Raw genomic sequence first — 15,543 nt, forward strand, 5'->3', positions numbered from 1 at the left:
CAAGATACCTTTACTCTTGTTTTAGTTGATTAACCTCTTAACTTGCATATTGTTTGCAATGCAGATGCCACTGGTGGCAAAGCCACCATTACATTGGTGCTTGAGCTAGGATTCAGGGAGCCTTCCAGAAGCAAAAGTTTAGCATCCTCGTATGAGATGTGATAGGACTTTCAGACATGCCTCCAACTATTTCTCTGTAGGTGTACATTTTCCTGGTAAATTAGAACGATACATTCTAGTTCCCATTCACTGACTGGGTGTCTACAGAAGCCTGAAATTCAAAGAACTCTTAGGCCAGCATAAATTTTGCACAGATGATTTCACAAATCTGCGAGCAGCAGCTCCCACATTTTACTAAACTTCTTATCTGCGTTGGAATTTCATCTAGGGATCAGTAGTGGAAGAGGCTGCTATGAAAGGCCATTATGCAGACAAAATGAAAACTCTTAATTAACCCTTGGTAAACCTGCTAACAAACTTTACACATCACAGAAAGAGAAACAAAGACATCCAAAGGTTAAATGACTTAACCAACATTGGTTAATGCAGCAGATACAGCTACAAACTGTACGGTTTAGGTTTCTACAGTGCCTCTGTTCCCAGTGTTTTCGTGGTAATGGTGTTGCAGCTGGGCGAACACTGTAGTAAACAAGTACCACACATATAAAGCTTTACTGGGAGGTTCATGATGTAAGCACTGAAGAAAAGCATAGGAAGGATTTTCCTGCATTGTTTCTTGAGCTGGCTCGGACGTTGGGGACGTCATCAATATTCAAAGAGACATGCAACACCCTTACCTTGTCTGATAGATCTTCTGTTAGAACATCTTGTTCTAGGATATGAATGCCTCTGTAGCCTTTAAGTCACTACTTGTACTTTGGTTTTTTTCTTTTGTCTTACTTAAAAACCAGTATGCAAAACTCTACATAGAATTACACTTTGCTAGTATTCCCTGAACTTTGTTTCAGGACATAAGTGGGTGTGTGTATGTGTAAATATTGTGCATAGTTAAGTACGAAAAAGGCCTATGCAGAGCTTTCCTCAATTCATCTGAATTCTCAATCTCACCTTTAGTTTCTACCCTGCTTCCCTGAGAATTGCAGTGGGAGAGAAATAAGCTATGCCACATGGTCAACAGGCTTAAGCTCTTAAAAAGAAAAGGTTTCCAAAGTCAGTCATCCCTAACTGAAAATATCCCATTTCCACTGCTTCTGATTTACACTCCTCTTTGTGCATTGTTAGCCAGTGTTTTCTAGATTTGAGCACCATAGATGGCTTCAGCTGCCACCTGGAGAGCAGCGGTGCTTGATTATTTGTCATTCAAGTCACTGTGAACATTATGGGAAAGACCAAATTTAACTGCACCCTACAAGAATTCAGTAGCCCGCTGGCTGGCCTTATTAAATGATATGAAAGCCTATCAAGAAACATTGCTTGATTAATAGAAATCACTTTGGGCATTAGTTGTGCCTTTTCCCCAAACTAAAGGTGTTACTCTTCATTCCAAATGTGAAAAATCATCACTTTCCTTCTCTGAAGACCTTTCTGGTTGCAAAGGAGTATCCTTCTTGACATTTATTTCCAATTTGGCTTTCTAAAACCAGGATGAATACTGCGGTGTGGCCTTTGAGACCAAATACTCCAAAGAAGCTGAGAAGATTAGCGCGCATTTGGTCAGCTTTAGGCAAACAAGAGCTGACCTGAACTGATAAGGAGTAAAAGCCCAGCTGGATGACAGCAGGTAAGTCATTTTAGATTGTCTGAAAATTTAGATCCAGACTTATGTGAGAGCATCAAAAATGACATTTTGGCTGTCTAGACAATAAAATTCCCATAGGCTTAAATAAAGCCAGGAATTAAATGTATTTCTGCTCATGAAATACATAGGTACTCCTTCAATTGCTTTGCTTTTTGGCAGCATTTGTAGCAGAGCTTTGGACATAAGATCCCATGCTACTTACTTGGTTTGATTTTGGGCCAGTCTGCTGCTTCTATCCTGTGGTCTTCATACTTCTTGCCCGAATAGGCAAACAGGTAGCGGCTGATTTCTGCTCGTCCTCGCAGATTGAAGTATGTCAGCTTGTACTGTGGCATGCTGGATCCCTGAAAGGGAAGACACCGTGTTGCTTTAGATGTAACTCAACTCCTTTTTACAGAAGTGCATCATATGCTTGTTTTTGAAAGACGTGCTTGTACAAAGCAAACGACATATTACACTAAGCCATGATGTGTTGTACTTTGCAATCATTGCATTAGTCACACCTTTTTGTTCTGCTTTTGTCAGCCACAATATTCAGACGTGGACAATGATAGTTAAACCTGCAGTTGCTTCTTGTGTATCTCCAGAAAGATGCCATGATTTTTTCAGACCTAGTAAGAACTTTTAGCTTTCATTTATTTTTCTTGTGACTGCAAACTCAGGCCACTTTTATGAAGTGTTTTTCAGAGTGCAAATCTAAAATCATATACTCTAACAGAACATAGTTGCTGTCTTGAGCAGCAATTTTGTTCAAGCCTGCCCTGCTCAGCCTCTATTGCTTATGGAGACCTTCATCCAAGACCAAATCATGAGAATTGCCACACTGTTGTGATTTTTCTCATTAACTATTACCCTAGTTGCATAGGCAATCGACTCGAGTTATTTTAGAAGGAAAACTTGCTATGGAAACCAGTCTACACTGTTGTTTTGAGAAAATTGTCATCTAATTCTCAGTTTCTTGTACAGAAGCCAAAAGAAAACTTGAAATTACTTTGCTAGGTCTTCATGGGATTTTTTTCCTTTAGTTCTAGTTAGGAATTGTGTAACAGGAAGGCTCTGTTTCTTGGTGTAAGAGGCAGAAAAGAAAATACTCATGAATTTGTACAACAAGGGTGGTACAGGAAAGGTGAACGGCTAAGACCGCTTTAAACCAAAAGTAAGTTTTTAAACTTATGCATGCATAGCACCTTAATGAGAAAGATCTATGAGCTTTGCTGAGATTTAAATGTATTGGCTAAAGGAAGATAAAACAACCATCAGCCTCCTCACCCAAAGCAAAATCCTTTCTCATTTTGGCCTTAAAGTAGACCTTGCATGTCATTTGCCATTCTTTTATACCCATCAGATTCAGAGTGTCAGTAATAAAGCACGCACCACAGATCATCTGCACTAGGAAAGAAAGGGAATTTTTTTTTTAATGAGTAAGTGCTACTACATAACCTTGCAATAGAAACAACCCCCTGTTTAGTCATCTTGCCTTTGAAAACATACGCTTGAGGGCAGATGTATCATCAGCTTTCACTTTAGAGGGAGATGCTCTTCAGAAACGGGGAAAGCTTGCACTTAACATGCTGAAAAGAGCAAACTGCCTTTGCCACTTTCTCTTCAAAAGTCAAAACATCTACTTTCCATCGTCAGCGTAGCAAAGGGAAAAAAAAAATCACAGCAAATGAGCACATTGGAGGCTGCTTAGTTTATTGTGAAAGTTACCTGTTCCCTTACAGCACACAGCAGGGCCAGAAGAGATTATTAGTAAATGGACATTTTTTTCCCAGCTGATGGCCCAGCAGAGAAGCAGGAGTAGAGGCAGAGAGTTACCAATGGAGATATCTACAAGTGCTTCAAGACAAAGACACCAGTGCAATTATTTTTTTTTTTTTTTTAGTCAAGCAACTATGTTCATTTGCACTGTATAAAAGAGGAAAGCTACAGGCAAAACAAGTTACATGAGGATGTGATTAGTTTTCTGGATGTATAATTACCAGGAAATATGTATGTTTGCTGCTTGGCAAATGCTGCTTGCAGATTACAGGTGTAACTGTTTCTTTCTCTACAGAGAGGAATTTTGACAATTCCAAATTTTTCAAGCATGCTTTAGGTAAGTGGCAAAACTTTGCTACTCAATTTTCAAATTTTCTGCCCAGACTTATTATGCTTTATTGTGCTTGTATAATACTATATATTATTAGACTTCATTATTTATTTTTGCAGGATGAGTTTGGATTATATGTGGACAAAGTTAATATAAGAAGAGAGGATGAGATTGTAGCTTTTCTTTTTTTCCTCATTTGTCCCTGCTTCTGATTTTGTGTAGTCACCTGAGAGCGAGGAATGGCATTTTTAAAAGAGCATGTATTATTTGAGGTTCAAATTAGACATGGCTTAGTGATTTGGGAGTAAAAGGGGAAAAAAACCCCACTTGATCCTTACTTTCCAATTTTTTTAGAGGCAAGTGAATACTACTGATCCAATCTGCATTTGGAGAGGATGCAACCTTTAACATGCAAACCCCACAGTGTCTGCTTCCCTTCTTCAGGGGTGTCTGCAGAGCCTATTTTATAAACAGCAATAGAAGCTCCAGTGCCCTGGACTTACTACACCACCCACCCGTGGCTCCACTATCTCGGCTACTTCTAGCCCGCTTAGTCCTGTGTTAGCGGGAAGTAGCCGACAGCTGGAAGGCATTTAAAAGCACAAGAATAGAAGATTTTAAGGTACAGCCATGAGGACGGCAGTAGACAGCTATATACAGAGCGGGCTGGAGATGACTGACGCATGACATTTCTGGTGGCAAGTATTTTGAAAGAGTCTAATTCTTACTGTGGGAGAACTTTATATACAAAGACATGTATAATCAGGAGTAGTGAGATGACGTAAAGAAAAGGGAATTTTGGCTGAAGATCAGGAAGTCTTTCTGGCTGTTGTAGTAGACAGTGAAATATTTTGGTCTGTCAAGGAAGCAGTGGAAACTATTGTTTGAAATGTCTAAAGCAAAGCTAAACAAATTTCTAATGAATACACCATAGGGAGTAATCAAATATTTACAGTGCTGATGCACATTTAAGCTTATGAATTTTTTTCCATCTGTGAAAAACAAAACCCAACCCTACAAGGAGTTTACCAAAAATACTTGACATTTTAAAGGCCTCTATAGCTTTATTGTAAGCATGTTTTTGTAAATGTTTGTAGGTTTTATTTTTTATTTGTATTCATTGTGAAATGTCAGGAGTAGCGCTTCCTAAACAATCACAGATAAGTTTCTAAATGAAAGAAATGGTTGTGTTCGGAATAGCTTTTTGCCAAGCATACAAAGTAAGCTGTTGGGTTTTTTCTTACCCTCCTTTACCTCATTTTCCCAGTGTGTTTTGTAAAGGAATGGATCATGAGAAACAAATTAAAACCATTTTTAAATTGTCCAAAATTATTAAATGATTGAAAAATATCACTTCTAGGGGAAAAAGGTCTATTTGGGGTCTTTGAGTTTGTGGTTTTCTTTTTTTGGGGGGCAGGGGAATCTTTAAAACTATTTAAAATTACTTCTCTTTTTTTTTTTTAGGTTTAGTCATGGCTTAAAAATACTGGAAGACATTGATGGGGGGAGGACCTTAGTGCCAAGACTTGCAAACATTTCGCCACCTGCTTAGTGCTATTAAATCTGTTTGGGTGAGTTTGTTGCAAAGCCAAGTGTGTATAAACACAGATTTATACACTGATTTACCTTCCACCAATAAATCTGCCATCTAAGCAGTGGGTTTTGAATTTCTAAAGCAATGAATACGTGGCTGGGACCCACTTGTGCACCTGCCCTGCCCTACATTGACAGCGCCCGTGGAAACCTCAGCCCCAGTTTTATCGCATACGATGTTCAAAGCAGGGAACTCAACTAGTCTAAATTCACTATTAATTAGCTTTTTTTTAATATTAATTACTATAAATCAGCTTTAATACTTTAAAGTCGTTGACCGGCTTAGCTGATTTTCTAGCTTTCCTCTGTGGCTTTCTTAAAGCCAGCTTAACTGGCTTTAACATACCTTTAAACAGAAGATTAGTGGATCTCATGATTAAATTCAACTTTTGGAGGCACCCAGTGACAAAATCAAACAGAAAATCTGAGAGGTCAAATATGTGTAAAAAGTGGCATCTTCTGTGTTACTCATGAGTCAAAATTCAGGTTGAAGTTACAAGTGTCTCAGGCCTCTTTGGACAGATTTCAAATAATTTAAGACCGTTCCTGTCTTTATGGAGATACTGTACTACCTGATGAATTTGGGATGCTTTTATTCCAGTTGAAGCGGGACTGAGCAATCAGTTTGAAAACTTCAAGCAAGATTAGAGTGAAGAGCACAAGTCTTGTGAGGAGTGGCTGAGGGAGCTGGGGTTGTTTAGCCTGGAGAAGAGGAGGCTGAGGGGAGACCTCATCACTCTCTACAACTACATGAAAGGGGGTTGCAGAGAGGTGGGTGTTGGTCTCTTCTCCCAAGTGACAAGTGACAGGACTAGAAGAAATGGCCTCAAGTTGCACCAGGGGAGATTCAGACTGGATATTAGGAAAAATTTCTTTACTGAGAGAGTGGTGACACACTGGAACAAACTGCCCAGGGAGGTGGTGGAGTCACCATCCCTGGAGGTATTCAAGGAACGTGTGGACGTGGCATTAGGGACATGGCTTAATGGGCATGGTGGTGGGTTTTTTTGTTTTTTTTTCTTTTTTTTTTTGGTTGATGGTTGGACTTGATGATCTTACAGGTTTTTTCCAACCTTAGTGATTCTGTGATTCTGTGAAGAACCAGAGCCCAGGACGGAATCAGCGTCATTCTGAGAACTAAAATGCTGCATTTCAGATAGCATTGTACAGAAGAGAAAAACCACTGGGAGACTGGAAACTGTATGAACGTACCGGGAGGATACAGAAGCAAACAGTCCCAGTGTCTGCAAGGTATGCAATACTTTTGCTTTACTGGTTGACAGTGTATGTTTCCCTGCTCTGTTTGAAAGGGTAAATCACCACCTGCATTTCACCTGCTCAAGATGAGTTTCGGGTGCGTGCCCAGTGCAACCCAGAGCAGGCTGCCTCTGCCAGCCGGTGCGCAGCCCTGCACACCCACCCTGAGCCTTTGCCAGTGAAAGTAAACACCAAAACTCTGCTGGACTTTGTAGAGGAATGGTGTTTCATATCTGCTTTGGAAAATCCTGCCCGCAAAGCGGTACAAGGAAATACTCCTCAGGCTGGTAACAGACACCAAAACCTGGATGCGGATATTCAGTACATGAATTTGGGGGGGGGGGGAAGAAACAAAAGGCAGCACTTTATTTCATTTTCTTGGGTAATGTTATTAATATTTGAGGCAACAGGCAGCAGAGAGATTTTCCCTGATCTGGAGGCAGAGGAGGAGAAATGAGCTAAGCTGAGCTATTTTATCACATCCACCCAAAGTCTGACAAAGGGCCTCATGGTGCAAAGTCCCTTTTAATTGTACTTTGCACTGTGAGAAATTAAGGGTTTTCTTGCCCTAAGGTTTCATCATTGTTGGAAGATTTAAAAAAGACTAACTGTTCCCTCCATCAAGCAAGACCTCTAGGGTTGGGTTAGGGTTCATTTGGGTATTTCTAAAAATCTGGGACTTGAACTCTCTGCCTGGAAGAGACGATGCATTACACTGTATGTATATTTATTTAACATAAGGGTTCTTCATTAATTTAGGAGTCACTGATGAAAAGCACTGCAGCTAGCACCTGACACGATGCTGCCCCGGCCGTGGGCCTGCCAAAAAGGGGAAGCTGGAGGTCTCGGCTGCCTAGTGTCATCGTCCTCGTTTGAACTGAAACCAGAGCAAGACTTGGTCCTTGAGGGAGCTCCGTTTCATTTCCCTGGGCTAATACAACTTAGGGCTGCTTCTGTGAACTCAGGGCCTGTCACCGGCCACCGGGAGAGCAGGCTGGACCTCGGGATCTCCCGGAGGAAAGCCAGTTGCCTGCTGAAGGGTGTGAGAAGGGAAGGCGCTGCCGTGTCTGAAGAGGAAGGTGAAAAAGTCCCTCCGAGGACTAGTGAGTGATGGTTCAGTCAACGGATACCTGTGTTTATTTTATTAAAGATTAAGCTGTCGTATCACTTCAGAGTGTTTGGGTTGCTGGAGCCGATATTATAAGTTCCATTTTCATGATTTTATAAGCTGAAGGTATAACAACAAATCCGCTTCCACTCACGTAAGCCTACAGGTACCTTTCTGCCAAGAAGCACCTTGCTTTATGAAGTGTGAAACAGAGTTCATGCCCTCTCTAAGCAATAATCGAGCTGAAGCTGAGAGGCTTGGTGGACATTTTTCTTTCTTTTTGTTCTTAGTGCTGCTTTTAAAGCAGTTGCTATTTCTTTACAAGGTGTTTCTGCAAAGTTGGCCTGGAAATGAGATGCGCCGGTTTGAAATAGATGCGTACCCACCAGCCTGACTTGGGTGTGCTACTGGGGTGGAGGGGGCACTGCAATTTCAGCCACTTCATATGTTTACTCCTGTATTTCTGTGGTGTCCTAGGTGTACCATGCCACGTATACAGCTTGAAGTTCTTATAACCCGTATCAGCTGAACATTTTCCATTAATGGTAACACGGGGATTTCAGAGGGAGAACTATTCCTTCCTTACTCCCAGTCACAGAGCCCAGTAGTGCTAATGTCAATTAGGAAACTCAATTTAGAAAGGGAAAGGAGGGAAGCTGGCTGGGTCTACAGTGTCTTCTCCCTTCTTTATACAGACAAAAGAGTCTTTACACATTAAAGGAGAGTTTTTCCTTAGGCTGTTATCTCAGGAGTGACCTATCCAAGTGTGAAGCATGGAATTTTGTTTCTGATCCTTAGGGGTTGGGGAGAGTTGTGTTATTTTGTGGAGTACAAAGAAAGATTTTTAACCATGAAAGGGACTTACTCTGCCTTATTTCACCTGAGAAACATTAGGAAAATTAAGGTCAGTTTTGCCTGTCTTGCTTATTGTCCTTCTCAGATATGTGAATTCCTTATCCCTGTAATTTAGAGAGCCAAATATTAAAGCAGCTTTCTCCTTCCTCAATTTTAAAAAATGTTTCCCTGTCCAAGTGAGACTTCCTGCCTTCTTTTTTTTTTAAATTTTCAGTTTTCAGAGGAAGGAACCAGAGAGACAAGACTTAAACAGTTATTGTAAAAGGCAAGTAAATAAAAGCTTCCACAGCTATAACTTTAAAAAATGCACTTTGCAGTTTTAGCAAGGTAGGAAAGATAGAAAATGTCCATGTCCAGTCTTTCTTCCTTTTTACTTAACCAACCTAAGATAACAGTCAGAAAGGTTTGGGGAAAGGCATGCTTGGTTACCTCCTCCTGCTTGAGCGATGCCGAAAGGGCAGGAGCCAGCTGGAAAGCAGCCTTGCCCTGTCTGCAGGGCACGGTCCAGCTCTCCTCGTTGCTGATCAAATCGGTTGCTGCAGGAATGCCTTAAATTTTTTTCCCTCGGATGAAAAATACTCTCTAAAGACTCTCTGTGTTTATATTTTATGTCTAAATCCAGAGCTGAAATTACAGAGAGAAATAGTGATGTATTGGCCCTTTTCAGAGAGAAAGGAGTTTGATGGTGAGAAATCCCTCCGTGCCAGTAAGAACCAGCCACGGGGTGGCTCTTGGTCCCCCTCTGACTCCTCGCTCGTGAGGAAGGTTGGCGACTCTGCCTGGCAAAGGCACTGGCTTAATCCAAGCTGTTTATCCGGATTTAAGCAACACTAAGACAAATAACTTTTTCCCTTCCCTGGAAAAAAACTGAGGGGTATGGCAGGTATCTTAAATAATGTACTCCCTGAATGGGGAAGCCATTGACTTTGGGATTCCCGTCAGGGAACAGAGAATTGACAAATCAGGATGCTCCTCTTTTATTGCACAGCAAAAAGGAAAAATGCCCATTTTCCTTTTCTCGAGCATAAACGTCTCCTGCTTTTAAAACAGAGTCAAAAATATTAGAGGCTTAAGGGATATTTTCAGCCTTTGAAAACTAAAAATAGTAGTGATTTGTTGGTTTGTGGTTTTTTTTTCTCCCAAAGGATGTTTTTATTAATTCTTTTTTAGCAAAGAAAATAAGAAAATATCTGCCCCCCCTTTTGGGGGAGAAGGATTGGAGAATATTGGCAGATTAATGGAAGACTGCAAATCTTCCCATGGAAGATTTCCACAGAAGTCTGTGTTTTGTTCAGAGAATAAAATTCAAAGCTTTAAGTAATTCTTTCTTATTCCTGTCAGCTCTCAGTCTGACATAAACTCTCTTTCCGAAAAACGATGGTCTCTTTTCCCGCTCTGCCCCAATTATAGAAAATAAACATTTTAATTTGATCCCTTCTTTTTTTATGCCAGATAGCAATCTGGACCTTGAAGAGAAAAGAGAAAAAAATCTGCATGCTCTTTTCTGTTTAATACACAAATGATCAGAAGTAAATATTTATGCAATTTGAGGTAGGGTTGAGTTTTGAAATAACAAATCACAAATGTAATGGTTGTGGCCTGATAGTTCTTAGCATGATTTTCAAGATTAGATATATGCACGGCTTAAAGCACATAGATTTTTTTTTTTTAGTGGGATTTTGCACCTATTTACCCAGTGTCCTGGTTATTTGCAACCTGTGGTGGAAATCAGCCTCCTAACATGAGAAGAGGTTTTAAGGTATTGCTGTGGGATTCCTGAGGCGTACTAATGATATATGTTAAGCGACCTGATGAGTAAAGCTCTTCTGTGTGAGCAAGGGCTTTTGAAAGCCTGATCTGTCAATGTGTGGGTTTAAAAAAAGAGGCTGTAGGAGACCTTAAAGCAATTATCTGTCTAAGGAAGCTCCAGGCTTGGTTTGCTGATGTGGGAAATTGGAAATCTAGAAAAGTCCTTCAAGAACACAGGGAAAAACCACATCTTGGTGAAAGAGGAGGATTAGAAGAATACTTATTCTGAGAGCTTTTTTTGAAGGTGAGAGTCCAGTGTGACTGGACAGTGAATGGATGGTCACTGTCAAGACTGTTGAAGGAGAACACCAGGGTCCGCTGGGTTTCTCCAAGCTGATGTAGTAGCTGCTGCTCTTCTTGTGAGTGCCCCTCGGGCAACTGCAGTCAAAGTGATAAGAGTTCAGATATTTGTAGTTCACCCCATTCATCTTAACTGAAGCGAATGAGGGAGCGCTCGCATGTCAGCAGGTACAGGGAGGCAGAGAGGCGGAGACGGACGGGGCTTCGCTGGGCTGCCTCGGCAGCGTGCTGCTCCTTCTGCCTCGCGTGCCAGGCTCCGCGGTTAGGGCCTGAGCATCTGCGATGACTTCGCTTTCTGTCTGATCCTCAGCCTTTTGATTTGCAGCTATGTGGCCCCAGTTTTATGTAAATAAATTTAGAATTGTTTTGTGCAGCCTCCCAAGCTGTGATGAGCTTCAAATGAATGAATTGCACACCTGAGACTGTGAAATACTGGTAAATAGAATTGCAAAAGGAGAGATCTCAGGAAAGATGCAGACTAAGGAGTGGTTAGGACAATTTCTCAGGAGAGACTATTTAAGTCTTTTATTTCCTCATCAGATGTTTTAAGAATTCCCTGAAGCATTTTGTGGAAGAACAAAAGCCTAAATAACCTTAATTCTTGCCAACACCAGTCATTCCTGTAAAATCCATGCCTTGCATCTGTCTCTGTAGTCTTCAGATAAATCAGCACCCCCTCACAATATCCCTACAAAGCAAAGAGCGCAGTTGCAAGTCACGTTGCTGTGTGTTAAGTGGTTTAGTCAGCTCTCCAAAGACAGCTGCTGTTTTTGCCAGGATGATTTCATGTCTCTTTCCTGAACTCTCAAGCTTGTCCAGCACAGTAATTTGTGTAACAACAGTCTTGGCCACCTAGCATCTTTCCTTGGATGTGAAAAAACGAGCTTTTTTTCCTATCCCAGCCGCGAGTACATGTGTGTGTATAGGTACAAGGGGGAGTACAAACGCCAACTCCTTCCCCCAGCTAGTTTAAACTACTTTGCTCTTGAACTGTCGCATGTTGTGAATCCGCTGTATGACTTGCCAAAAATAAACAAAACTACAGGCATGACAGAAAAAGGGTTAGGTAGGTTTTTCAGCACAATATATGTTCCCTGTAGCCAGCACGGGTGAGACTGGGCAAGGTTTTACTCACTTTGCGGAGTTCTCCATAACCACCCACCAGGTCCCCTGGTCACGAATTCCTAGTGTCCTCCTGCTCTGCCCTGGGGTGCCTGGCGTGTACCACCCTGCCCAGGAGGCACCAGCGCAGTGGGCTGGGGCACAGATCTCGTGTATTGTCAGGTATTTTGAAATTGTTTTCACAGCCAGAGTGAGCCTGAGGAGACCCAGGACCTTGCTAAAGTGCTCTTCGGACATTGCCAGTCTTCTTGAGAGGACCAGCGCTGGCAAGTGTGGACCTACAGCCCTGAGCAACGCCTGGCCAGAAGCCTGGGGACCACCGCGATTTGGCCATAAGCGGTAAACGTCCAAGACCCCATGAGTTATGGTCACAAACTGCTCAGTATGTAAAACCCTAACCTCTATTTCCCTACACTTAAGAAGAAAGTACTTTCTGAGCAGCAGTTTGCAGCTATTTCTCCTTTGTTCGTGGAAGCACCAGGCAGAGCCTGGCTCTGGGACAGTGCCCATTGCTGTGGGTTCCCTGCTCTGCCCCAGAGTACCCTGGCACAAAAAAATTGCTCATTTACCTGAGGCATACAGTTACAGAGACTGGGGTCCCACATTTGTTCTTTCCTGTTGTCAAACATCAACTAAAGAAAGATGATGAGACCATTCAAACCACCCTTTCTGTATACCTTTCTTTGTTCTCCTTCTTCCTTTGCCATCTGCTACCCAAATCCAAAATGTAGATGTGTCTGTCTGGTATCGCTGAATGTCCTTGTTTTCTCTCCTATCCCATTTCATGCTCATACTTTACAGAGTCATTCCAGCAATGTTTTTAGTTTCTTCTAAAGAGGTGCAAAATTAAGCATTTCATTTTTTTCACTTCGTTGTTGTAGCTTATTTTATGGGAGTTTTAGCAGATTGACTCCAGGTAAGTGAGGTTCTTCAAAATGATGGCACGTTAAAATGTATTTGTAGGATCTGGCAGTTTCTTTTTCTTCTTTTTTTTCTTTTTTTTCCCCCTCTTGGACTAACTGGCAAAAGGGTGAAAAATTCACCTGTTTGAGATTTGCAGCATATATGGTAAGTCTTCAGCTGATGTGAATAAGTATAGCTTTTAGTGGCATGGCATGCCACTTCTTGCTAACCCAACACCAGCAATATGTCAGTGGCTCCTAGGCAGCATAATTACTTGCCAGTGACTGATCAAAGGTATTTTGAAAGTGAGCGGCGTCTTCCATTGCTTCTGCTTTCTAACTGCTTAGAATAAGGTCGTGTATGGCATACAGCAACCAGAAATCTTAAGAGCAAACCCTTAGAGCAGCAGAGTATGTTCATCAGTGGCACAGGAATGTGCTGCACTGAAGACGACTGGCTAACATGCTTGCGTGTGCACAAACCCAGAACTCTAAGCATTACTTTGTGTATATTTTCAGTTTAAAATTCAGAGAGCTTCAATCTTATTTCTTTCCAAATAGATTTGGTTGTGTGTCTGGGTGTGTGTGCCTCTGTGGCAGGGAGTAATTCACACTACGTATGCATTTTTAGGGAGAGATGGATTCTATTTTGGATTAAAGAAAACAAAAGAATAAACAACAGTAAACTTACAAAAGACCTCTGTGTCTAATTTTTTTTTTCTTTACAAAAGTTGCAGCTTTTGAGTTTGAAAGTACCGGTGTTTACAAACCGTTCTAAGGACTGTAGAAGTCCAGGAAAAATACTTTATAGCTATATAGTTCTTTTGCTTGGATAGTTTGAAATGAGCAGTGAATAAAGGATGGCTTTTAACAGAGGAAATGTGTGCAGGAAGATTATGCACACAGGCAAATGATGGCAGTTAGAATTTAGAGAAAAAGAAATCTTGAACAGCTATTCAGAGTATCATTTTGAAGTGATTTAAGTAAAAGACAAAAATCAACAGCAAAAAAACCCCTGTGAGTTTTGATAAGGAGAAAAATGGAGTGAGTGGAAGCAGATGCAGGAGGTTTTCTCTATAGAAGAACGGTGGGAATTAGGACAAGAGTATGTTAATCCATCGGTGAACCAGAAGACAGGAATTTGGAAAATGGACAGAAGAGTGCACAAAAATGACCTGGAGGAATTGGTTGGTGCTGCTTAATATTCATCTAATTCCTCTGACATTAGCCTAGATTTGGCTTGGTTATGTAAGTGAATGCATGTAAGTCAGCCTTTACATCTAATAGAAAATTGCTTTGAAATGTTTTTTCACTTACTGAAAACTCTCTGCAGAATGCCAGGAGCTTCCCCACACCAACTTTTTGCTGCTGTGCTGATGAGGTTGTCTTTTCTTTGGAAAGTGTCTCTCTGACACATACCCTGATTATCAAAGTAGCTCAGTACAGATAGCATCAGGCACTGGTGAGAACCCGGGGCTTGCTGTAACAACAGGCTGGTGATCTGCCTTTTTGCCTCTAGAAAAGCAGTTAGTAATTTCTGAAGTCTGATTGTAGCAGTGCATGTGATTGTACAGGTGTCTTAAGTACAGCAGGCAGTGTAAAGATGCCTGTAAGTAGCAAAGAAGGTATATAGATGGGGTACTTGGGTTACACTTGCAGCTGCTGGGTAGAGCTCACGGTTATCCCTCGCTATGCCAGTAGCACTAGTCAGAGACTCGTGTTGAATAAATCTAACAAAACTCTAAAAATTAAATACTCTCAGTACTTGCTTTACATGTAGCATAATTTGACGAGACTAACCCCCACGCAGCTGGTGTAACAGTAGCCCTAGGGAGTGCAGAATAGGATTAGAAGAAGAAAGGGGAAAGAGAGGAGCCAGACTGTGGCAGTAAGCAAAGCCGAAACAGAACTCACTCTGGCGCAGTGATACGTGGTCCCTTCCTCAGTGCACAGGAGTCCCTCTGAGTGCCGGCCTCAGTGGAAAAGTCTCATATATACTGTTTATTAATATGCAAACCACTCCCCGTGACAAGTATGCCATCATGACTCTCTCTCTCCCCCCTCTCACACACACACACACACAGACACACACAAAGCAAATGCATCATTCCTTCAGACAACAAGCAAGCTTTGTGACTTTTTGGACTAGTACAGCAAATTGGATACTGGAGTTTTTCAGCTTGTGTTCAAGGGCAAGAAATACTTTAAAGTGCCATTTAAAAAAGATAATAATAATAATTAAAAAAAATAGACACTGGGGAGCTGAGTCAGATGATGGGTGTTTTTTCAAAACGTAAAAAGCGTGGAGCAAGCCAAGAAACATGTGTCTTAGGTTATTTCTAACTAATGCGAAGCCCTACAGTATCTGATCTAATTATAGAACAATGCCTTGAATAGCTGCAATCTCATTTAAACAGAGGAGCCAGAAATAAAAACAAGCAAAAAAAAAAAAAAAAAACCACTTCCAAGCCTTTGTCATAAAGAACAAAGTGATTTAAGATTTGTTTTTTATTGCTGTTATCAGTGAAGAAGGGGAAAGAGGATTCAAGCAAACTCCGTCCATGAGTAATGCACATTAGTAGTTAGAGCTCTGTGATGTTGCTGCTTCTTAACACTCATGGATGTTGTGCTTTTTTGTTTGTTTTTTTCTCTTTCCAATTCATTTGTACTTTGACCTTAACAAAGTCCGTTCAACATTGCTGTGCTTTGTTTTCCTCTTTGTGTGTGACCAGAACGCAGCAGCATT

General features: G+C 41.3%; 1 protein-coding gene across 2 annotated transcripts in view; it reads right to left on the reverse strand.

Annotated features, from left to right (window-relative positions):
• HPGDS (hematopoietic prostaglandin D synthase) overlaps nucleotides 1-14,737 on the reverse strand; it is a 30,666-nt gene extending 15,929 nt beyond the window's left edge. The window contains exons 1-2 of one of the 2 annotated variants that reach the window (XM_059818071.1): nucleotides 14,712-14,737; nucleotides 1,962-2,103 (exon numbers count right to left, since the gene is read on the reverse strand). In XM_059818071.1, the coding sequence (XP_059674054.1) occupies nucleotides 1,962-2,094 (133 nt within the window). In that variant the 5' untranslated portion in view covers nucleotides 2,095-2,103; nucleotides 14,712-14,737. Of the gene's footprint in view, nucleotides 1-1,961; nucleotides 2,104-7,642; nucleotides 7,654-14,711 lie in introns of those variants that run through there. The other variant, XM_009814421.2, reaches the window with a different exon arrangement.
• Nucleotides 14,738-15,543: the final 806 nt, after the last annotated feature.

Source organism: Gavia stellata, chromosome 5, assembly GCF_030936135.1.
Source record: "Gavia stellata isolate bGavSte3 chromosome 5, bGavSte3.hap2, whole genome shotgun sequence".
Classification (NCBI taxonomy): domain Eukaryota; kingdom Metazoa; phylum Chordata; class Aves; order Gaviiformes; family Gaviidae; genus Gavia; species Gavia stellata.